Source organism: Solanum lycopersicum, chromosome 2 (assembly GCF_036512215.1).
Source record: "Solanum lycopersicum chromosome 2, SLM_r2.1".
NCBI classification, from domain to species: domain Eukaryota; kingdom Viridiplantae; phylum Streptophyta; class Magnoliopsida; order Solanales; family Solanaceae; genus Solanum; species Solanum lycopersicum.
Window position 1 is genome coordinate 21,818,249 of NC_090801.1, and position 27,214 is coordinate 21,845,462.

Here is a 27,214-nt window from a genome sequence, read left to right on the forward strand (position 1 = left end):
GATAACTCTCATAAGTACCAATTTCTACTACTATACATGTAAAGTATATTCTCATGAAAGTATGGTAATGTATCTTAACTGGGATAACTTGATAGGTGTACTAGTGTAGGCAAGAGTATGGGACTTTGCCTATACATTGCACATGTGTACCTGTATAGAATAGATATCACGGTGATTTCTCTATGTATATGAATATGAAAGCATGATTAAGCTATGAACATGATGTATATGTTATGATTTCAAGTATATGATATGATGAAGTATGAATGTGTGTAGTGTTTAAACATGTAAATACGAAAGGTTTGCTCATATATGTACACCTATATACTCATGCATAATGAAATGAAGTATGAACATGTGTTGTACAAGAGTGTGTATGTTAATGGTTTTCTAACATATATGTACACACACATGAATTAATATAATGAATAATGTATAATAATCTAGTAAAGTAGTGTCTTTTAAAAGGTGTTCTCAATTGTACTCTAAACTAGATTGTGATTGAATGTGATATGTCCATGTGAAAGGTTTTCTCACATGAGTTAGGTTGATGAAAGGACATTCTCATCTATAACCTATGAGGTGTGCATATGAGCAAATAATATCCTAAAGATCATTTTTATGAAATTAATAGCGATAAAGACTTTTCAATAAAGGGAACTTAGATTAGTACCGAGTGAACTTTATAATGAGGGTCTTCCCTTACAAAAGTGTAAGGTTGACTTACAAATGTTGATATCGAAACTATAATTCCCAATTTGGCATAAAGACGGTTTCAATCATATATGTCCTAGTTCCCGTAACACCTCTAAAAGGTTTTTCGGTTAAGATAGAGACTAAAACTTCTATCATGAGGTTATAAAGTTCTAAAATGGTTTATAATTATGTTTATACGCATTTTATAAAGTTTGGTGAGTTAGGAGGTCAAACATCCAAGAACGTCCAAGACGTTCGAAAGATGTACCTAGAAACGTGCTTGTGTGTCTTAGTGTGTTTTGGAATGTTTTCGAGTTCGTTTCAGTTGAAATTGACGTGAAGGGTTCTTAAAATTTTGATGATGTTATTTTTATTGGAAACATTCGGGAAAAATTCCCCAAGGACAAACCAAAGGTTCCTTGAGGAGGACCCAACTTGTAGGCAAAAGTTGTCCCAAAATGGCGACTCTCTGCCTTATGTTCATGGACCACTTCACGGCCAGAAGAATGTACCACGTTTCGTCTAGAAGGTTTTGGACCTTCCTTAGAATTTGGAGGCTTGTAAAAAGAAGGTAGCAACTTCCCCAAGAACCACGGACCTTCAAAGGGATTGTGAACAACCATCAAAGACCGTGAAGTTGGCCGTGGTCCGTGGACGGGCTGTAAAAAAATTGATTCCCAAATAATTTATATTCGTGTTTTTATTAATTGAATTTGATTTTTAAAGGTTCATATCATTAATATAAATAGTTTCAACTCTTAAAACCTTCCTTTAAATCGTTATTTTAATACCCCAAATCAAAAACCCTAAGTTCTCTCTCAATCAATTCCTCCATTGTTGAAACCTCACGCTTCAAGGAAGAGTAATAATTTCTCAAGGTTTTCAACAAAATTTTGTGTGTTACTTCAAATAAAGGTATGGTTCTTCATCCTTGAACTCTCTTTCTTCAGGTATCCAGCTTCAAATTATTTTCCAAAGATTTATCAAAAGAATTGTCCTATTTTGACATCTAGCCATGGGTTCTTGCATAAAACGATTTGAATTATTGTATTATGATTGAATTGAAGTTAATTTGATGATTTTAGACTAAAATCTCTATGAAGCCATGCAAATCACGAAACCCTATTTTCAATATTTTATGGGTGATTTAATTATGTGCCTATATTATCGAATTCTTTTGTAGATTGATTAGGGATATTGAACTATTAAAGATTTATCCTATAATTTTAGTAGGCTGCCCTAATATGCTAAATTCATGTTGTAACATCTTTCATTCATTGTATAATGTGATTATTGGATTGAATTGGTGACAATGGCTATTGGTAAAAGCCTTTGTACATTGAGTTGGCTGAATTGGCTATGAATTAGAGTTATGAGATTGAATAGGTGGTATGCTGACCGAAGCTTCTTAATATTGTGTCTTATAGGTCATAGATGATGATTATATTTGGTATGATTAACTTATGGTAGCGGTGCTTATGTGCTATACTTGTGAATAATGTGGCCTCGTCGGGATTACATTATGAATTATGAAACAAAGTGGCCTCATTGACATTACTTTATGAATTCTGACTTTATCATGTTATTAATTGAATATCTAAGTATTGTGAAGTTCTTGATGATTTATAGGTATGTGTGAAGTTAAAATGTGAATTCTCCTAGTTGATGATAGATGTATCTAGTAGGCTATAGTGAAGTCTTTTGGTATATTACCTTATGTTGAAGTATGATGCTTATTGATGAATTATAGGTGAATTTTGATGGATTATATTAATGATTGTATAGTAGTGAATAAGGTGAACTATAGTTTACTTGGTTGTCCCAATGTGTTTCTTGATTGATATGCTATAAGTGATAAGACTAAGTATTTGTGTGTCTTGTTTTTGTAGACATGTGTCCCTTACTTGATATACATATAGAGTGTGAATATGGATTCTTGAATTAGTATGCTAAAGATCCATAGTTTCTGATTGACATGTGACCTTGAACTTAGTTAGTAATTTATGTGGAAACTTCAACCTAGTTGGAAGGTTATAATATCCTTGAAGTTGAAAGTCGTAATCATAACCTTCTCGTGTGAATTATGGACTTAGGGTCTATTGAATGGAACGACATGAAATCATCCTTAGGAAAGTCATTGAGCTATCCACTTAGAAATTGTAGGTAGCCTTAAATGACCCTCTTTTGTAAGGTGAATTATGATTGGGTTATGAACAATATATTGTAACACTTCATATGTTCTTTTATTAAAATCCTCTATAAGAACAAAGGCTAGTACCGAGTGACTATGCTTGGGAATTTTTTCTAATTAAGATAAAATTAGAGAACATAGAAACCCTCTATATTCCTTAACCAAGTGCCTGCATGGGATATGTCCTCATTGTACCATTGGCATGTAGAATAACGCCCTATCGGATTAGACTTTCATGACTCTAAATTCAATGCATAGCTAGTATGGTCTATGTCTGTTATTTCCCATACTCATCATATGGGATATGTGCTAGTGTTGGATAGGTAATATGATGTTTAGGCACTAGAATGGCATGATATATAGGCATTCCACAATTAGGCTTTGAAGATATTAATGTGTGAGTACCCTAGGTCTTTTCCAAGATAAATATGTTAATTTCCTTGATTGGTAAATGTTTCTTAAATGGACTAATGAAGATAATGGCTTGAGTTAAAATTATGTTAATAAGTTCTTATCTAGAGTAGCTTTAAGGATTGCTTAGTTAAAGTGTGCAAGAGGTATATAAATGGTTTATGCATGTCTTACTTAGAGGAGTCTTAAGAGTAACTCTAGATAGGAAAGTTTGTGATGAAAATAGGCATAATCTAAACTTAGGTAGTCTTAAGGATAATTTAGGTAAGCTTGGAGAGGGTGTATAAGAGGCCTCTTCTTGAATTACATAAATAAGTCTTACGATAACCTTTAGGAGGAGAATTTTATACTATATGCTATTGCCGTGAGACTAGTTGATTATGTGTCTTATATTTGTTCATGGTGTTAATGTGTTTTCGTATAATATGATATATTTTTTTACGGCAAAAGAACATATCTTACTGTAGAATAGCATATTTTACTCAAATGTCTCTTTCTCATAATTTTATGCATTATGACATACTTAGCACATCAATTGTACTAATTCCATACATTTTGTCGATCTCTAAAGTTTTAGGTTGAAGGTGAGAGGCATTTTGAAGGAAAGTTTGCAAAATAGTTTTCTTTCGAGCAAAGTTCGGGTATGTCTATACTTGATTCAACAACATTACTATATTTAGATTTCCTTCATTAAAAGTATTGTAATAGTCATTAGTTTTATATTATCGTATTTTATGGGCCATGTCCCAAGTATTCTTGCATATAAGAATGGCATATGTTGAGACTTAGTACTTTCTATCATTTTATATGAAAGATTTTTTGAGATATTATTCGTGTGGAAAGTTTTAATTCCGCACTACTTTTCATACATGTATGCAATGAATGATGTCTAAGGGCACGTATAAGACCTTTAAGAGGTGAAACACTATCACATTCGGGGAGCACCTCCTAGACGAAACCGGCGTCTTCGTCATCTATGAAGACTAAAACTAGCCTCTTAGCTTACATTGTTACATTCATAGGTTAAAAATGAAGAAAATTTAATATTTTTTAGATACTTCTATATCGAGGTTTAGATAGACATCTACATACACATAATATATTCATATAGAGTATATATAAACCCCTCGTATAGGAAGATTACATAGTCTTCCATTTTTATTGTACATACACACACACACAGACACACACACATATAGAAGATACAATATTGTCTTAAAGAGGGTGCCTCATATCTTAACCATCTAAAAAAGAGTCTAATATTGGGCATAGCCCACACATCAATGATGGAAGCCACATATACACTATTACCACAAACATCTTCAATGAAAAGGAAAGAACATAAAAGTCTTAAAACTAGAACAACATCAAAAACTTGAGAGTGGCATTGCCCTCGAAAACTGAGGATCTACCCAACTCGGATGAGTGAGAATTCCAAGTCTTTCTTCAAAGTCATCTAAAAATCCCTTCAACGATCAGAACCTAAAATGTTAGGGAAAGGGGGAGAAAATACCGTTAGTGCACCACTTGTACTAAATATGAGACCATATGCATATACATAATGAAATCATGCTAAAAAGGGACAATTCATTAAAGTATGCAACTTACTTTGAAAAGCATTATGCACAACTAAAATGACCACTCCAATCATTAACACATTTTTATTTCTTCAAAAGCATGTACTTCACAAGATCAATAACACAAAGTCTATTCAAGCAAACATGCATATCACATAACTGAACCCATTGTCAAGACAACTCTATCATATAGTTATAACATTAACAAACATGGATAAGAGTTCATTACAACATAAGAAAACCAAGAAAATTACCCATGAAACCCTCATTAAGTCATCTAGTGCAATGACAAAGCAAATACCCATAACCTTACTCATTCAAGTAAACCCAACAAGAATCATGACAAAAATCCAAATTGTCATAGCATATCATTAAGTGTACATATCGTCATACTTTAACCATAGAGACCAAAAACATAATCATGAGTGAAACCAATCATCATATAGTATAATCAATTTGTAAGATGATCATATACATTCCATGTACAATTATAAGCATATACATATAAAAGAACACCCTTCTAAGGCTTACCTCAAGGGAAACCAGTGCAAGGCATAGGTATAGTCCCATACCCCTACCTAAGTTAAATCAAACCTCTTAAGTCACCCTAGTTATTTTGTAATTCATCATTTTTTTTCATTTAGGAAACACTTGCCTTCACCAACATAGACTAGAAAATATATGTGTAGAATCCGATATTGTAAAACCTTGCACCGATTGAAGGTGGTCAACCGGCAAAAGTGAAAACAAACATAAACGTATCTTTCTAGGAGGATCAACTATCTAGTATTCCTATAGGGGCAACATAGTTAAGGTACTAGGAGATAAATATGAACACTCTACATGACATTTGGAATTTGGAGTCTCATCTCATGAGAATCATATGGTGAGTATCCCTTATAGGGGAGTCAACACCTCATGTGGAACTATAGGGTGAATCTTCATCTACGGGAAGTCAACAACTCCCATTGTCAAGTTCACTCGGGGCTACGCTAAAGTCCCTTCTGAAATATCTTTAAGTTGTCCTGTATTATCAAAACTTAATTTAGGTCATAGGATCTATACTTTGTATAATCATTATCATCATAGCTCAATAAGTATTGCATGAGTATTGTCCTTTCATTAAAATTCATATAAGTTAGGTTAGCGCATTTTGGATAGTCACATCATAATAAGGCACGTTGGTAAGTATCACCATCCTCATAACATTGACATCTTAGCCAACAAATCGCAATCCATAGTTCAAGACGTTAAAATTTAACATCATACCATTCCTATCAATCATAACATAAGTATAGTTCAATCCAACATCATCACTTAAACACAAGTTATAACCACAATTGAAGTAAAGCATAAGGATCAGAAGACTCACACAATCTCCTTCACAATGGCATGATCAAGGTCTTACCATAAACCCTTAAATCAACCTAATAAGAGTGTAATATCATCAAACAACAATAACCAACATGATAATGAAGCCAATTGAATCATTATAAAACAACTCATCACTAGTTCATAGCCTAGAATTGGAGACTTAGATTAAGTTCACAGTATACTTCACAATCTACTCAAGAACTAGTAGATAGGACTACAATTCATATAAATCTATTAATAAATTGATCCAATAACATAATATGATAGTAATTCAACAAATAACTAATTTAATTGAACCAACACTACACAAACGAACTCAAGATCACAACCTAGGGTTAAGGGGAATCAGACATTTTCTACAAACTAGACCAATTCATTAAGAAATAACGTAACTGAGTTACAATACATTTTAATATATTCATAATATCCAAAATGAATCATAAAAAAAAAGCAATTCACAAGATCAGTTTCGTATTGGATTAAAACCCACCGGAATTTCATAGTTTTTGGAATCAATTTGATGAAACGCTTTGGGGAAAGAAGTCCCAAAGGTGAAAGGAATACCATACCTTAGTATCTCATGAATACTGATGGATAAAATTTGGTTATTGAATCCCTATAACCCACCTCAACCTTCTCTTCTATTGTTTTCTTCTACTTGGGAGAGAGAAGGATGAGAATTTGTGTTAGGGAATTATGAGTGCGTAGATTAGTTTAATTGGGTTCAGGTTTTTATATATGTTGTTAATTAAATCAATTCGACCTCATATAACCCCTAAATAATTAACTAAACCATAAATTAATTAACTCAAGTCACTTAAAATCGAGAAGCAAAAACAGACGCTCATAGACGAAACCACGTCGACGCCCTGTGGATCAATCAACAGACCAAGGGACGCACCATCATGTTGGTCCGTCGTTTAGTTCATAGACTTGTCAAATATCAGGCTTAGCAGAATATTCTATGTTTCCATCAATGGAGTAAATATACGATCCGTCGATTGGTCCATTAACCGTTGATGGCAACCGTCTGTTGACACTGCCTTTGGCAGCCTTCAACCCAAATGCAAGGGTCATCCTCAAGGGCTCTTGGTTGGTCCTTCGGGATTCCTACAAGGACGTTTTGATTATAAATTAACTATGATACATGTAATGCATCCTTCCATTATAATTCATAAACTTTTGACTCTTAAAACTTAGTCAAATTGGCTAAGGCACACTAGCACCTCATTGAACAAGTTTTCGGACGACGTGGACATTCTTTGACGTTTTTCATTTCTAAGGTTCCTAAATGGCTTATATTAATTAATCTCGACCTTAATACAATGTATAAACCTTTTAACACCTATTTAAGGCTCCAAAACAAGCCTTAGACTTTTGGAATATTACATTATCCCCCCCTTTAAAAATATTTGTCCCTGAATCACACTAAAATCTTTAGAAAGGAATGAATAGTCTGACGACTAGCGACTCAACCAATCAAAAATACATAACAACATGAGTTACAACATCAATCGTGGTAGTTTGCACATACAAAATTTAATAACTTCAATTACCACACATAAGACTCACATTTACATTATGAGAAATTTCCTTCTCACAACAACTAGAGCTCAGCATACCATATATGGGTCCATTATGGCAAGAATGAACTTACAAACATCTTTAATATGATTTCTTAAAACTAACCATTTCAAAATGCACAACATAACTCAAAACAAGAAGAATTGCAAAATTTTCAAGTCAAAAGCACACTTCACTGTAACTTCACTGTGATAATGCAATAAAATACACAATTTTGAAAAACTTTACCAAAAATCAAAGCAACTTCAAATTTAGGAGAGTTTATCCTTCACATAAAGATCCTCAATAGGAATAATGGACTCATGATTATTGATACACCTCTAAAGTATATAAACATGGAACAACGGATGAACTGAAGCCAATTCACTAGGCAACTTCAACTCATATGCCACCTTACCAATATTTTGAAAGATTTCATAGTGACCCACATAACAAGGACTAAACTTCTATTTCTTGCCAAATCTCACCACCCCTTTCATAGGCTAAATTTTTAGATAAACTTTATCACTTTCTTTAAACTCTTATTCCATTATCCTATGGTCGGAGTAAGAATTTTGATGGCTATACAAAGTTGTAAAGCGATTCCTTCTTATGTGAACCTTCTCGGAAGTCTTATACAACAAATTGGAACCCACAAGTTAAGAATCACTAAATCAAACCATTCTATTGGAGATATATACTTCCTACCATATATGACTTCATAAGGAGCCATTATTATGGATTAATTGTAACTATTGTTGTAAGGGAACTTCACAAAAGGCATGTTTTTATCTCCATTTCCCTTGAAGTTAATTATAAGTGATCTAAGCATATCCTCAAGAGTTTGAATCGTATGCTCTTCTTGACCATCCGTTTGAGGATCAAAAGTGTCGCTTTAACTTCACCTTGGTACCCAACCATTTTTTAAATAACCTCTAATACCTAGATGTGAATTTTGCACCCCTATTCAACATGATAGATTATGGAATACCATGGCGACATACAATCTCATCGATGAAGATCCTTTCATAATCCTCTGCAAAGTATGTAGAGTTGATGGGAATAAAATGAGTGGAATTGGTCAACCTATTAACAACCAATCATATGGAGTCATATCGCTTTTATGTTTGAGGAAAAGTTACCACAAAATTCATATTTATGTCTTTCCTCTTCAAAGTATGTAATTGGATTTCTCAATGTAAACCACCCAGCTTTTGGTGCTTCGCCTTAACTTGTCGGCAATTTTGACACTTTGCAACAAATTCTGCTTTGTCCTTCTTCAAACCTTCCCACCAAAACGCTTCCCTAAGGTCATAGTAAATATTTATTTAATGCAGATGAATGGAGTAACGGGACCCATGAGTTTCCTCAAGAATATGGTTTTCTCAAACCATCTACATTGGGAACAAACAACCTTCCTTTATAACTCAAGACACCATTGAGAAATGATTGTTTATGCTTACTAAGAAACAATTCTTTCAACTCCATCAACGTTTGATGAAGGGGTTGTTAGGACTTCATATCGACAACCAAAGATGACTCAGAGTTATGATGGACCATACAATTACCAATCAAAGAATCCTCAAATCTCACACCCAATCTATACTACTTATGAACATATTTCACTAGGTCTTTCTTGTCTTCCTTTACATGAGACAAAATACCCATGGTCATACGATGTAGGGCATCCGCAACCACATTGGCCTTGCAAGGGTGATAGCGAACACTTATGTCGTAATTCTTCAACAATTCCAACCACCTTCTTTTTCGGAGATTCAACTCCTTTTGAGTAAACAAAAATTGTAATTCTTGTGGTCGGTATGCACATCCACATGGAAACCATAAAAGTAATGACTATATTTTCAAGGAAAATACAAGAGCCACTAATCGAAGATCATGAGTTGGATAGTTTCTCTCATGCATCTTAACTTGTGCATAGACATAGACTACTACTTTCCTTTGTTGAATAAGAACACAATCTAAACCCACTCGGGATGCATCACGGTACACAAAAAAAGCCCTTGGTACCCTCTTGTAAACTCAACACGAGCGGAAGTAAGCCTATCTTTCAAGAGTTAGAAGCTGCTCTCACAGCCCTACGACCACTCAATTTTCTTTCTTTTTTGGGTCAAAGTACTTAAGCAAGATGCAATGGACGCAAAGCCATCAAGAAACCTCCAATAATAACATCTTAAACTAAAGAAACTCGTAATACGGGTTAGATTCAATCGTCTAGGCCAATTTTTCATCGCCTCCGTTTTCCTTAGTTTATCCTCAACTCACTCACTAGAGATGATATGACCAAGAAACGCCACTAACCTCAACCAAAACTCACAATTTTTATACTTGGCAAATAATTGGTTCTCCTTAAGCGCTTATAATACCACCCTCAAATGATCCATTTGATCACCCTCATTTTTTGAATATACCAAAATGTAGTCAATGAAGACAATGACAAATGAATCTAGGTAACTTCAAAGCAACCTATTCATGAGTTCCATTAATGCCAATAGGTATTAGTAAGACCAAAAGACATTACTAAGAACTTATAGTGACCATATCAAGTCCGAAATGCTATTTTTTGTATATTCTTAACTCTCACCCTATGTTTATGATACCCCAATATTAATTCAATATTAGAAAAGTAGCTTGCCCCTTGGAGTTGATTAAACAAGTCGTCAATTAGATGGAGAGGATACTTGTTCTTAATAGTGACTTTATTGAGTTGGCGATATTTAATGCACATTATAAGGGATCCATCCTTCTTCTTTACAAAACAAACCGGAGCACTCCATGGAGAAATACCTTTCTAATAAAGCCCTTTTCTAGTAAATCTTTGAGTTGAGCCTTCAACTCTTTCATTTCAGCCACAAGCATCTGATTATGAGGAATTTAAATGGGGTTGGTATCTGGTAGCTAGTCAATACCAAAATTTAGTTTCCCGTTCAAAAGGAACTCTGGGAATATCATTAGGAAAGACCTTTGGAATGTCCCTTACTATGGGGACCAATGCGATTGGAGGGTTTTCGGAGACTAAATCTTTCAATCTTAAAATGTGATATATACACCATTTGAGAGCATATTACAAGACTTATGATTAGAGATACTATGAACTCTTGGAAATGAATTTCCCCCCTTCCACTCTAAAATAGGTTCATTTGGAAAATTGAAATTGGCAATTCTAGTTCTACAATCACTGGAAGCAAAAAATACATGCAACCAATCCATCCCCAAAATGACATAAAAATCGACACTATAAAATTCTACCAATTAAACATAAGTAACTCTATTGGAAAACCTTATAGGAAAATTTCTATATACCCTCTTCGTAACCACTGAATCACCTACCGAGGTAGTTACCATGAAAGGTTCATTTAGAATATCGGCAAAAGTATCAAACATTCTTGCTATCAAGGGAGTAACAAAAGATAGTAGAGAACCTGGATCATGTCAAACATATACATTTATAGAGAATACTTGTAACATATCGGTCACCACATCGAGATAACTTTGTTGTTCACCTGTTGAACGAAGTGCATAAAAGCAATTTTTCTTTGGACGATCAACATTTGAAACCCTTGCTTGAGATTTCCCAGTACCTTTGTATTTTCCCTTCACATTAAAATTGTATGTACTCTTTCCACACACAAAAAAATTGCCGTCTTTTATTAAGCATTTATCGAGATGACCTTTCCCACACTTGAAACATGTAGGCTACTTGTTTGGTGAGCTAGTACGTCTTCCCTTTTGAGTGGTTAGAAACCCTATCATCCCGAGTCATAGGGATGTTGGAATAAATTTTGTTAGAAAACCTCTTCTTAAACTTAGGCTTGTCTTGAATGTCAAGCTTACCTTTTGAAGAACCACCATCAAAAGACCTTGCCCTCTTTGCATCCCTACTCTTTCTCTTAGTCCATGCCTTTTCCACTTGTTGAGCATGAACTATAAGATGAGAAATATCCATAATGTCATGTAGAATAGCCGAATGAAAATCTTCTTACAAGCCATCCGACAATTCTGTCACAAAGAGGCTCATTTCATTTGTAAGATCAGAATCCAAAAGAGGCGCATACTTTGAAAATTTAGTGAATTTCAAAGACTATTCAAATACCCTCATACCTCCTTGACGAAGCTTGATTAACTCTACCAATTTGTCTTCCCGATTCTCCCTAGGAAAGAATATATCTAGAAAATCCTTCATGAAAATCTCCCATGTCACCGGTTCATCTCTTAAGGGCCTATTATCTCTCCAATGAACAAACCAAGTTTGGGCCAAATCTTTGAGTTGGTAAGTGGCTAACTCGGCCTTCTCACTAGTAGTCAATCCATAACATAAAGGATCTTGTAGATTTCATCAATGAACTCTTGGGGTGTTCTTAGACCTTGGACCCCTAGAAAGTAGGGGGATTCATCCTAGTGAAATCTGTCAAATGGTAGGCGATGGTATCATCATGTTGGTTTTCTTGGGGTACAACCTCCTTATTAGCTTGAGCCAAAATGACTTTATCTTGAGTAGTGAAGACTTGTAATTTAGTAGTAATGGATTGGGCTATTTGGAGAAAAGTAGACCTTATGTCACAATCAGTCAAAGGATGGACTTGATTTCTTTGCGGTGGGGCTCCCACATTGTCAATCTCTTCATCAAGTCTTTTAGCGGCTGTTTATCGAGTATTCATAGCCAATAATAACAATAAAATGATTACATGCTAATAGAACATAGAGTCAAGACTCTAGAGGGACGATACTAGGTTTCAAAGAAAGTGATAGTTTCTGAAATATCTTATAGTTTCTTATTCATAAGATAGGTGCAGTTCACAATTATTAATAAGAATATACATAGACGTCGTTAAGTGAGATATTGACTCTAAAGATATTACACCTCATGCTATGATACCATGTTTGTCACATCGGAGGAACACCCCAAGATGTAACCGGCGTCATCGTCCTCTACGAGGAAAAAGACTACCCTCTTAGCTTACATCATGACCTTTATAGGTTAAAAATGCAGAAATTTTAACTTTTTAATTACTTCTACATTGAGGTTTACATAGACCTCTACATACACATAATATATTTATATCGAGTGTAAATAGACCCTTCGTATATGATGATTATGTAGTCTTCTACTTCTATTGCGAGCGCGCACACACACACAGATACATATATATATATATATATATATATAATACGATATTGTATTAAAATGGATGTGTAGTATCATAACCATCTAAACAACAGTTTAAATATTGGGTATAGCCCATACATCAATAATAGAAGCCATATCTAGGCTATTACAACAAACATCTTCAATGAAAAGGAAAGAGAATAGAAGTCTTAAAACTAGAACAACATCATAAGCTTGAGATTGGCATTGCCCTCAAAAAGTGAGGACCTACCCAACTTGGGAGAGTGAGAATTCCAAGCCTTCCTCCAAAGTCGTCTAAAAAACCCTTCAACGACAGGAACCTAAAATAATTGGGAAAAGGTAAAAAATGGAGTTAGTATACCATTTGTACTAAGTATGAGACCATATGCATTCACATCATGAAATCATGCTAAAAAGGGATAGTTCATTAAAGTATGCAATTTAATTTGAAAAGCCTTATTCACAATCAAGAAGATCATACCAATCATTAAGACATATTCATTATGTCAAAATCATGCATTAACACCAACAATGCCAACTCCAGTCAGGCCAACATGCATATCACATAATTGAACACATAGTCAAAACAACTCTATCATCATGATATTACATCAACAAGCATGGATAAAAGTTCATTACAACATAGCCAAAGCCATACCAATTATCCCTCAATAAGTCAACTAGTGCAATGACCAAGGAAAATTCCATAACCTTATTCAATCAAGTAAACCCAACAAGAATCATGACCAACATCCAATTTCTCATTGCATATCATTAAGAGTACATAGCATCATACTTTAACCAAGGAGACGAAACACATACATAAGTGAAACCAATCATCATTTAGTATCATCATTGTGCAAGATCATCATATACAGACCATGTACCATTATAAGCATATACATATATAAGAACATCCTCCTAAGGATTCCCTTAAGGAAATCTAGTGCAAGGCACATGTAGAGTCCCATACACCTACCTAAGTTAAGTGAAACCTCTTAAATGACCTAGTAGATTTGTACTTAATTACTTCACTTTTGTTTGGGGGACACTTGCCTTAACTTATAGACCACAAAAACTAAATGTGGAATCCATTGTTGTAAAACCTTACACCGATGTAACGTGGTATACCGGCAAAATAAAAACTAAACATAAACATAGCTTTCTAGGTGGATCCACTAGCTAGTATTCCTATGGGACAACATAGCTCCAGAACAAGGATATGTAGTTGGAACCCTCTATATGCTACATGCTACAATAGTGATATTACCTTCCCCATGTGCGAAGTGACACTCCTCAAATATAGTTTACTGGGTGCTAAGCTAGAGTCCTTTTTGAAATACATAATCACATTGTGATAATACATATAGGAAAGTCATCACCATCCTCATATCATTACATCTTAGGCAACAACTCACAAGCCATAAATAAAGACATTCCAGTTCAAAATCATAGTAACCCTAATCAATCCCATCATAAGGTATGCTCAAATATAACATCATCACTAAACATAAGTATCATAATTAAAGTAAAGGATTGAGATCACAACACTTTCCCCAATCTCCTTCACAAGAAATCGTCAAAGGTTTTACTATTAACCATCCAACTCACCCCAAAATTGGGTGTAATATCATCAAACAATAGTAATTAACACAGTAACAAAATCAATTTAATCACTATCATCAAGTCATTACTAGTTCATAACCTATGGTTAGGGACTTTGTTCAATTTCATGATCTATTCTACAAAAGTAAGTTAACTCATCAAGAACTCGTATAATTGAATAATAATACATCATAATCTAAGTTTAATAATCAAAATAAACCATAGACAATGAAATTTTTAAGATCAAATTCATAATATAAGAAAATGCACTTGAAATTCATCTTTTGAAATTGATTTTTGGAAGAACCCTTTGGGGAAAGGAATACTAAAAATTAAAAGATCCCATACCTTGTTTATTGATGAAGAATGATGGATAAAAGAAACCTTTCTTCTGCCCTTATTGCATTACCTAGACCTTCAATGGAGTTGTTCTATTTGGGAGAGAGAAATAAGAGAGAAGAAAGAGCAATTAGATTTTGATCTTTATATAAGTCATTAACTAACTTAATTAGACCTCCATGAACCCATAAATAATAAACTAACAACCCAATAAATTAAATGGTCTAACTTAAAACTAACAACAACCAGTGACCTTGACCTATGAGACCCGACATACGGGTCATAGTTTGGTAGATAGACCTCTGGACAAACCATCATGCGGGTCCGTCAAAATGGTAAGAGACATGCCAAAACGACCCTTCATAAAAATCACTAAGTGACCATTGATGCCTGGTCGATCAGCTACACCTCGTAGCATTCAACCGCCGATGACTACTATCTTAAGAAAGTTTTACCACAATGCAAGGGTATTCCTAAAGGACTCTTTGGTTGGTACTTGGGGAGTTGTACGTGGACAATTTGATCCTAAAAGATATTAAATGCATGTTAGATACTTTAATACCAAATTTCATTAAATTATGGCTTCTAAAGCCCCGTCACTTAGGCTAAGGCACACTAGCACCTCTTGAACTAGTTTATGGACGTCAACGATGTATCTTGACGCTATTATTCTAAAACTTCCTAAATGACATATATACATTATATTTAACCCTGAAACATTGTGACAACTCTTAGAATCTCATGTGGGAATATATATTAGTATTTAAACTTTTAGAGTAATACAAATCTCAACTAGTACATCCTCATAAGAAAGACTATCCTTCACCGCCACACTCTCTGATACCAGTTCAGAGGTTGGGTCACCCACACACTTATTCAAGATAGATATGTGGAAGAGTGGATGCAATGTTGCTAGTTCTGCTTACAACTCTAACTCATATGCCACATTGCCACACTTTTTCAAGATCTTGTGAGGGCCAATATATCAAGGACTGAGCTTCCCTTTCTTGCCAAATCACATTACCCCTTTCATAGGTTACACTTTCTTGAAAATCCAATCATCAACTTGGAACTGTAGTTCCCTTTTCCTTATATGTTCATAAGAATTCTGACGACTCTGGGCTGTCTTGAGTATATCTTTCATGACTTGCACTTTCTCCATTACATAAAAGAATGAATATATCCTTATAAAAGCTTTTTCACCAACTTAAAACCAACAAACATAAGTTTTACATATACTTCTATACATATCATAAGGGACATCTGAATACTAGAATGGTAGCTATTATTGTAGACGAAATTAATAAGAGGAAGGTGATCATCCCGACTACCTTTGAAATAAATCACACAAGCTCTTAACATATCCCCTATAGTTTGAATGGTACGCTCTGGTTGTCCATATGTCTGTGGGTGAAATGTTGTTCTAAAGGTTAACATGAGTACGATCAACATTTTGAATTGACTTCAAAAAAATGAGAGGTAAAGTGGGGACCTCTATATAAGATTATAGATAAAGGAACCCCATGCAACCTCACAATTTAATTAATGTAAATTTTTGTATAATAATTTGCCAAATATATAGTCTTGACCTCCAAAAGCGAGAAAACTTAGTCATCTAAATTGAGTCATGTTGTCTGCGAGTTCGAGGTAACCCTGTGATGAAATCCACAATTATCACTTTCCACTTCCAAGTACGAATGTCTATCTCTTGAGTCATTCCCCCTGGTTGCTGATGTTCTACCTTGACTTGCTGGCAATTTGGGCACTTACTCACAAAATATACTCTATCCCTCTTCATGCCATTCCACCAAAAGACTTCCTTCAGATTATGTTACATCTTTGTGGCACCTGGATGAATAGAATGTATAGAGTTATGTTCTTCTTCATGAATATGATGTCTCAACGTACCCATATAAGAAACACAAAATCTACCCTCGTAGTGAAGTATACCATCTCCCCATTGGGAGAAAACCTCCACTTTTTGATTATGGATTGCACCCTTAAGTTCAAGAAAGATTGTATCACCGTCTTGCTTTTTCTTAACCTCCAATAACAAAGAAGATTATGTCCTATTCTGAAGTGTAACACCACTCTCTTAATTGCTCATAAGGCTAACTCCCAAGCGAGAAAGCATGTGAACATCCTTCACTAGCCCCTTTCTTTCTTCTTCGGCATGGGCTACACTGCCAATAGATAATGTTCTAAAACAATCTGCTACTACATTCTCCTTACCAGGATGGTAATGCACACGCATATCATTATTCTTCAGGAACTCAAGTTATCTCCTCTTGAGAAGATTTAACTCTTTTTGGGTGAACACATATTAAAGGCTCTTATGATCAATGAACCCCTCTACATGAACACCATGCAAATAGTGTCTCTAGATCATGTGTGCAAACACCACTGCTGCAAGCTCGAGTTCATCAGTTTGATAGTTCTTCTCATGTACCTTAAGTACTCTAGAAGGATAAGTTATAACCTTATCACGATGCATCATACCCAACAAAGTCCAACTATATATGCATCTATATAGATCACAAAACATTTGAATCCTATTGGTAGAGTCAACACAAGATATGTAGTCAATCTAGTTTTCAATTCTATAAAGCTTTTCTCACAATCATCTGCCCATTGAAAACTTGATCATCTTTTGACTCAAACTACTCAATGGAGAGTATATGGATGAATATCCTTCCACGAACCTTCTATAATATCTAGCTAGACATAAGAAACTTGTGATATCTGAAGTAAAAGTAGGTCTGAAACATTGTTTCACTGCTTTAATATTTTGTGAATCTAATCAGATTCCTTCGCTAGATACGATGTGACCAAATAAAGCAACGAATGGCAACCAGAACTCATATTTCCAAAACTTAGCAAATAACTTGAGATCTTTTAGAGTCTTCAGAAAAACTCTCAAATGACTTGCATATTCCTTCTCATTCCTAGATTAAATGAGGATATGACCAATAAAGACGATAACACATAAGTCCAACTACACTTTGAACACTCTGTTCATCAAATCCATAGGGTGCATTCATTAGTCCAAATGACATAAGTACAAATTCATAATGACCATACCGAGTGCTGAAGGTTGTTTTTTTAACATCTCTTTCTCTTACTCTATGTTGATGATAACATGATATGAGGTCTATCTTCGAAAACTGGCTAGCACACTTAAGTTGGTCAAACAAATAATCAATCCTTGGGATTGAATACTTATTATTGATTATGACATTTTTTTCAAATTTCTATCGTCATTGCACATTCTGATAAAACAAGTTTTCATCTTTACAAGCAACATTGGTGTACCCCATGGAAAAATAGTAGGTTCGATGAAGACCTTATCTAGAAGGTCATTCATTTTCTCTTTCAATTACTTAAGCTCAGCTGGAGCCATTATGTAAGGAGGAATAACAATAGGCAGTGTATTTGGATGGAGATCAACTCTAAAGTCAATTTCTGTTTCGAGAGGGACTCCAGGATGTTCTTCTGGAAAAACTTCTGGAAACTCACTAAATATTGGACCTGACTCAAGAGTTGGGGTTTCATAGATTGAATCCTTAACCTAAATTAAATGATAGAGATAACCCTTAGAGTTCATCTTTCTAGCCTTAAGGTAAGAAATAAAAAGTACCATAGGCACTAAGCTACAACAGTTCCATTCTAAGATTGGTTCATTTGGAAACTGAAAATGAACAATCCTAATTCTATAATCGATTGAGGCATAAATGAATGTAACCAATCCACCCTAGAATGACATCGAAGTCTACCATTTCTAATTCTATAAGATGTGCTGAGGTGACTTTCTGAGATATAGTGATAGGGCAATTTTTGTAAACCTATTTCACTATAATAAAGTCAGAAATAGGAATACAGATTTAGAAACTTTTTGAGAGAATTTTTGGACAAACACTGAATTGGACTACTATGCAAGGAGTTATGAAAGAAAGAGTAGACCCTGGATCTAACAATGCATAAACATCAAGGCCAAAGACTCGTAGGGTACCAGTGACTACACCAGGAGAACCTTCCTTAACCTTGCAAGCTTTAAGAGCATACAACCTGTTCCGATGCTCACGCCACCTTTACTAGATGAGTTACCCTACTAATTCGGGTGACTTACTAGTGTTGCTGAAGTTGTAGACTGAGCTCTTCCATTACCACCTCCTTGACCTTGTCTTTAAGGACAACCCCTCAACCTCTGAACATTTTGACCAAATCTAAAACATCATTCCTTTCCTTCAAGGCACTCACCTTGAAGGTTCTTACTACACTTAGGGAAAGTGGGGGTAAGTCTTGGTGGTTTAAACTCTTCCCTAAGACTTAGAGAATGGTGCCCTAACCTTCTGATCATATTTTTTCTTTGAGGATGGAAAAGCAGATTATGACGGGGCTGGGGTTTAAAATTTCAGTCGTCTATGCGAGTGATTTCCACCACCAGATTTCTATTGAGAATAGTCATACTTCCCAGTCCCAACCATATTTTTCTCCTTAGAAATTTCCCTAAGTTTATCAAGCCCACTTGCTTAGCATGAATCATAAGCCTAGAGATATTCATATCTCCTAGTAACACAGCATTTCGACACTCAGTTTTCACTAAATAAGAAACTTCATACAAGAACTTATTTATCTGAGCCAGGAAGTCAGCAATCATTTGTGGAACATACTTGGAGAGTTGGTTCAACTTGAACACATACTCTTAGACGTCATGTTTCCCTGCCTACAGTTCATGAATACCTAAGCCTTTGCTTCTCTTAATTTTTTGAGGAAAAACTTGTCTAGAATGGTCTCACTAAATAAATCTCAAGTAATAGGAGATGCATCTGTACCCCTATTTTCATTCCTATGATTGTACCAGATATGATCAATATAAATCAATTGGTATGATGCCAACTCATTCTCATCATTTCAAGTGACCTGTATCATCTCAAAGATCTTCTTGATCTCATCCAAGAAATTTTGGGGATCCATAGAAGTCTTTATTCCTTAAAAAATAGGTGCATTCAACCTAAAATAAGTCACGAACCCTAGATGAATTAATCCATCATTTTCATTCACCTGAGCTGTAACCCGCGAATTGTTCACACTCTAAGCCAACATGTGAATGGTGTTCCTGAATAAAGCATTGGAGACTTTCTCATCTGGTACTTGATGAGCTGCATTTGCATTTGTGGCATTTGCATTGCTAGAGGTATCTATACAAGGAGGAATCATCTGTAACGTATAACGTCAAGTTAGAATGGAATTATATCATACCTTACGCACAACAAGTGTAACAATAAAGTGATGTTTCCTGAAAACACTTTGAAGACTCCATCTCTTTATATGTGATGAACTTCACACCCATCAAAAAAAATCTACTTATTATGTATTTTCTGATATACTAGGACACTTAAAGCTAGTGCTCTAATCCCCAAGTTTGTAACGCCCTGGGAAACCACCGAGACGCAGACACTGGACCTAGGACCACAACTTATCCTAAGCTAACCCTACTAGCATGATAATGAGCATACTAAATATAATAACAGATGCGCAAGCTAAACTCTAATAAAGACAAAAAGAGGGGGATAACCATATGCTAAAATCGAGATATATAAAAACTAATGAGTTTAATGTGAAGTAGTTATTACCTTAATACTAAGCTAAAACTAAGTATGTCATAAAAATAGCCTCTTGCGGACTAGAAAGGATGAGAAAGCCTCTGCTAAGTGTATCAAAACTTAAACTAAAGGAATAAAATGCTACAAAAAAAAGACATCATATATTCCTTGGAGAATGATGATTCACCACTAATTCTACTGAACTGGAGACTAGAAATCGACCTAAGCGTGATCTGTAGACTAAGAATGCACTATGGAAACTATCCAAACCAAGTATCGTAGAGACATCCTTTCAACATCCATAACCTACACTTTGTTTAAAAAGTAGAGAATAATGGAGCTAGTACAAGAATGCACTATGGAAACTATCCAAACCATGCATTTATAAGGGACATTTTCTTGAAAATCATACTTCATTCCTTTTTGAGTAAATTTTCATAGCACCATTATACAATAGCATTTATATCATACACATACTTCGTTTATACATATTCAAAAAACAAATATCATATAAGATCACACATAGAATTTAAGCCATATTTGAGGTCAATTTACAGTGAGCTCCTTTTGACGTTACAGTGAGCTACTTTCCTTTTATAGTAAAGTTCTTATTTTAACTCATTAACCTCCCAAGTACCCCTCTAGTGATACTTGGTGCAATGAATCACCTTAAGGTCACAAGGAAATCCATACATACAACTGAGCCAACACATACCATCATAGAAGTATAAGACATCAAAGACACATTTAAGTTAATACCATAAGAACATTATGAAACCTTACTTATAATCTCAATACAAATTTAGTAGTACAGTGTACATGTGAAGCCCCATAATCTTAGACATACTTAGTAGACCTGTCATGACCCCACAAGACTTAACATATCGTTCATGTTCCAAACACAATGGCAACCACATACACTTCAATATAGGACCTTAGTCAGATATTCATATTAGAACTTCATATTATGTATATCATCTCATCATGTAGACACTAACACAATTTTATGCAAGAAAACCATAAATATAGACACATGCTTTAGAATTCCTTCCTAGGAGTTCCCTCAAGTATCACTTGTGCAATGCATAGGTGAAGCCCCATACCCACCTACACTACGCAACTACCCTTAGGTTATACTGGTTACAATCCTTACTTTACTTCCATTGTAAATTTTACGTTAGGCAAACTATAGACTTTACCAAAAATAGGATCATGTAAGTCAAACATGCAATTTAGTGTCATCCCCTCACACAAATATAGGTTGTCTTACTTCCCAAGGTATGAAATGAGTATCATGCTAGCATATGAGGTGATATCATGTGCAAGATCCTATAGGGAAACATAGTTATGGAACATGGAGGCATCTTGGAAACATCACTGTAACACCCTTTTTGGGTCATGAGGCTATCCACCTCATGAGTATTATGGTGACCTACCTTCCTCCAATGGGAAGGGACACTCCTCACTTCAAGCTCACTCGGTCCTAATCTAAGTTCCCTTTACTAAAATTCTTTGTTACATTACTTTATAAAACATAGAAATTAGGAGATTTACGTCCCATATGCTTAGCTCATAGGTTACAGATTAGAAGTGCTTTGATCAACCTATATCATATGAGAAAACCTTTCATGTGGACATAACATATGTAAGAATCTATCTAGTTTAGGATACTTTTGAGAACACCTTTGTATAGACCCTGTATTGACTCGATCATCATACATGTGCGTGTACACACATGTGATTAAACCTTTAACATAATACCTTTAGATAACACAAGTTCATACATTACTTCATTCATGCATAAGTGTACAAGCGTAATGATATGAGCCATGCTTTCATATTAATACATTAAGACACAAGGTATAATCGTACTTTATCATACCACATACTTCATGTTATAGCATATAAGACATGTTCATGACATACTCATGCATTCATATCCGTGTACATAAGAGACAAAACTTGGAACTGTCTTATGAAGGTACACATGTGCAATGCATAGACAAGGTCTTATACCGTTGCCCATACTAGTACGCCTATAAAATTATCCTAGTCAAGGAAACACATATCATACTTTCATAAACATAAGGTTAGCATGCATTGTAGTAGACACTAGTGAATATAAGAATAACCTTTCATTAGACACTATGAACCTTTACTACATTGTAAGCATGCATTATGTGTGAGTGTGTGTGTACATTAGTCAACATGATACATTAGTCAACATGATCATATAATGTCTGTAAACATCACATTGAGGCACCCACCCTATTAAGACCACATTACACTTTCAATAATATGCCACACAGTACAATTTAGCATAAGAGCAAACTAACTTAATATTACACTTTAAGACTGCTAACATAAGTTATTCACCCATTTACATAGGGGTACATAGGTAAGTAAAATAATCCTTAATATATCATTAATGAAAGAACCTTCACATAACCATAACATAATCATTCTCATGATCATAACAATAGTAACATAACCTAGATTCACAACTAGAGTAGAAGGCAAGGCACAAGTTACACATAGGGTGATCATCATGACAACATATTCATATATTCATCAATTTTCCATCAAGTACATGGTCAACATATATATAATTACTATAAAGTAAACACCGCCACCATAAGTGGACCATACCACACAATGCAATACAAGGCTTCATCAACTACAATAATATAGAAAACTAGAAATGAAGAGACATTCATACCTCATCATTAATTTTTATCATAATTGATCAATATACCCTTTTTATCATCAATAAATTATAAGACAGTAGATAAATATAGTTCAATTATGAAAGAAACCATATAGAAGACGCTACTTGATCATCCTATAACAGAATACAAGGCATCACATATATACTAGAAAGTGGAAAGTCATAGCTCACTTACTAATATTCTTTACTTTGATTACCATGTAAAATTCATAATATACAAACAATACCAACCTAGGGAATTATATAAAGACATATAATATCATAGATTAATCATGTTTCATCCACCCTAAGATGTAGATCACAACATATATATTACTCTACCAAGTCTTTAGGCTATAAGAACCCAAATCAATCTTTAACAATTAAATTGTTATCTATTCATATTAGATCAATTATACCAAATTATCATCACATTATACATATAGGAAGTGTTTAAGGACAATTAACCATGATTGAGTCATATAACCACAATCCCGACGTCAAGATCACAAGTTACTTATTGATAGACTAGATCAACTCATACCAAGACTTCTTTATTTAGATCGTATGAGATTTATATCCATAATTCAACCATGATATTAACCTAAGGCAATACCTAAAAGAGTTCCATATCTTCTAGGATATGGTCTCGGGATGCGAAAAGTTTGGTATCATAGCATAGGTTATGAGAGTGATCTTAGGAATCCAAAAGTCTCATCATGTCACGTTTAGTAGAGTCTTGACCATCGGCATGAGTTGCGATACATTTACGGGACAGAGTTTATAGGACGATAGATTTTTCCTTATATTCTACTCTTATGCCGTGCCATAGAGTAAAAGTTATAAGTTCTCCTTTCTTATGGTTTTCCTTGTGTTATAGGAGATGAATACGAGGATGACACAAGCTAGAAGGGTTTAGTAGAATGATGTAAGTGAGAATATTACTCCTCAACTGGATGAAATTCCTTGAGGAGCTAAAGGTGATCAAGTACCTATTGTGGGTGGAGGTAATGATGTTCTGGTAGTTCCCCCGAAAATGACCAATAGTGAGATTAGATAGTCTTTAATCACTTTAGCCCGAGCATGGAATACCCATGTGAATATGTCTATGGTGTCGAGAGTGAATGTTGTGGAGAAAACTATGACAACTAGATTGAGAAATTTTGTGACGATGAATCCTCCTATCATTCTTGGCTCTAAGGTGGGAGAGGATCCCCAAGAGTTCTTAGATGGAGTGTACAAGGTGTTGAGTTCCATGGGGGTAACTTCTTGGGAGAAGGAGTAGTTATCTTCGTACCAATTGAGGGAGGTTGCTCAAGTGTGGTAAACTTAATGGATGGACAATAGGTCATTTGAGTCGGGTCCTATTGAGTGGGAAGAATTAAAAGAACCTTTTCTAGGATATTAATTTCACCATGAGAGAAGGGGAGTAAAGATAGAGGAGTTTATCAATCTAAATTATGGAAATATGAGTGTTGAAGAATACACAATGAATTTTTCAAGGTTTCCTAGATTTGTTCCATCCCTTTTGTCTAACCCTAGGCATGAGTTTAGTAGATTTCTTATCGAGGTTGCTGATCTAGTGAGAGAAAAATGTTGGACAACCATGCTACATGATTATATGACCCTACTAGACTCATGGTGTATGCTCAATCAATTGACAAGTCTAAACTTGGTAGAATTGCTAGAAACTTTATGAGAAGTTGTTCAAGTGGTCAAAATCAACCTTGGTACAAGAAGATGACTCAAACTCAAGACGGACCTAGTGATCCTAGGGTGAAGTTTGAGAAAGGAGGTTGTTTCCAAAATGGCAAAAATACCTGTGCTATTTGTGGAAAGAGGCTTTATCGTAAATGTTTATTGGGTACCGGGAGTTGTTCTTGATATGGTAAATATGGACACAAAGTGAGGGATTGTCCTACTAGAGATGGTGATTATGTTTCTCCTGATGTTCCAAAAGATGATGCTCCAAAGAAGAGTTGTTTCTATGCACTAGGGACAAGAGAAGCAAAGTTGGATGAGGGTGATGATGATGATGGTAAGTTCTTGTACTTCTTTAGTGATATGAGTTTCTTCTAAGTGGGGTGTGTATGGTTAATAGGTGGTCTACAATATCATAGAAGCTTATTGAATGTACATGGTGTTTATAAGTCTTGTTAAAATTGAATTTCATTGATTTCTTGTATTGTGTATATTAAGAGGTTATGATTATGTTGTAGAAGGTGTTTATATGATTTTATCTTTCATATTAGAATGTTTCAATCATGAATTGCGTAAAAGTTGCATTTTAAAAAAAAATCACGATTCATTATAATGAATTGGAAGTTTACCGTAAATCAAATTTGCAAAATAAACTAATTCATTTTTTGGTCAAAAAATTGTTGTAATGCTGTTATAACTGATGTATATGAGTATGCTAATGAATATTAAATTAGATTTTGCTAATTTTTAATGAAGGATGTGAGTTATAGAATTTTTTCTAGTTTCTTGTTGTGTTGCGAGTATCTTGATTATGTGAAATTATTGTTTTTCTAGATGTTGATATTGCATAATTTGTTACATGGTATGGCTATGATTTGGTAACTGAATATCTATTCTAGGAAGTGTTCGGAGAGTGGCAAGTGTCATTCGAGGACGAATGTTTTCAAAGTGTGGGATAATGTAATATCATGAAAATGACTTTGGTGAAGCTAGAGACTAACATGGTTTTAATGATGTTTGAAGGTTCTAAAATTGTCTATAATGTTGTATTGAGGCAGTGTCAAATACTATTGGTCCATGGGAAGTCAAACCTCAAGGGATGACTAAGTCGTTCGTTGACTAACTCACCTAGAAACCTCATGTGTGGTTATGTTACTAAATGTGTTTTTATGAGTTAATGAAGTCCTAATATAATATATAATAGTGTTTATAGGAAGTGTCTCATGTTTCATGAATTTCGGAGGTCAAACGTCCAAGAACGTCCATGATGTTCACAAGGTTTGTCTTGAAATGAGCTTGTGTTTCTTTTCATGTTTAATCGAGTTTTGTGTGTTTATTTTGGATGAAATTTATATGGGATATCCTCAACTCGTATACGGAAAAATTGGGGTTTGAAACGTCCGGGAAAACGTCCCCACGACCATCCAAGGATCCTTGAGGAAGGACCTTTCCTTTAAGTCAAGGTTGTCTTGGACCAGCCCCAATAAACTGAGACAAATGTCGGCTTGTTGTACAGTCGAATACCCATCAATTGGAAGAGTGGGTTAATACTTGCTTCCATTTTGCAGATCTGACCCAACCGACGGAGCACAGGACGGTTCGTTTGTTGACTGATGTCCCGTTGATGGGCAATTGTCTATTACGGGCTGCAATTCGCAACTTCACTGTTAAGTTGAAGGGTGAATTGGTAAATTCAGCCAATGTCCAAATAAGAGAAAATGCGGTTACTTAGGGGTAGTTTAGGTATTTTAAGTGGGTTTAAATGCCTAGATTATTTCATTCTTTCAAATCAAAACTCCAAAATCTCTTAGAAATTCTCTAGAACTCAATTGAAGACAAAACTCAAGGAAGAGCTTGGATCAAAGAACTGAGTCGTGATTCTTCATAAAATTGGTGGATTAAAATCATTTAGGTATGGTTTTTTATCATTGAAACTCTATTCATCAAGGAGCTCAAAATTCAAAGAGCTTTCTAAAGATGAACTTGTCAAATTTTATGATCTATCCATGGGATCTTGCATTAAAGATTTTAAATCATTGTATAATGATTTAATTGTTGTTAATTAGATGATTTTACCTTTGTTAATCTTTGAATCTATGAAAGTGATGAAAACTAGTTTTTGACTAATATATGGGTTACTTGATATTGACTTAACGCTTATGAATTCTAGTGTAATTTTCTACGGGCTATTGAATGATGTAAGAATTGTATTCAATTGATGTATAGATTTTATTATATTGATATATATATATTTAATTGACCTAGATTCATTGAGTATTATGGTTTTTTTATTTTATAAAT

At 34.7% G+C, this 27,214-nt stretch overlaps 1 protein-coding gene across 1 annotated transcript in view; it reads right to left on the bottom strand.

The window, feature by feature from the left end:
• Positions 1-18,278: 18,278 nt before the first annotated feature.
• LOC138341936 (uncharacterized) overlaps positions 18,279-27,214 on the bottom strand; it is a 45,433-nt gene continuing 36,497 nt past the window's right edge. The window contains exons 4-6 of the mRNA XM_069294121.1: positions 20,004-20,119; positions 18,817-18,967; positions 18,279-18,470 (exon numbers count right to left, since the gene is read on the bottom strand). Of these exons, the coding sequence (XP_069150222.1) occupies positions 18,279-18,470; positions 18,817-18,967; positions 20,004-20,119 (459 nt within the window). The remainder of the gene's footprint in view (positions 18,471-18,816; positions 18,968-20,003; positions 20,120-27,214) is intronic.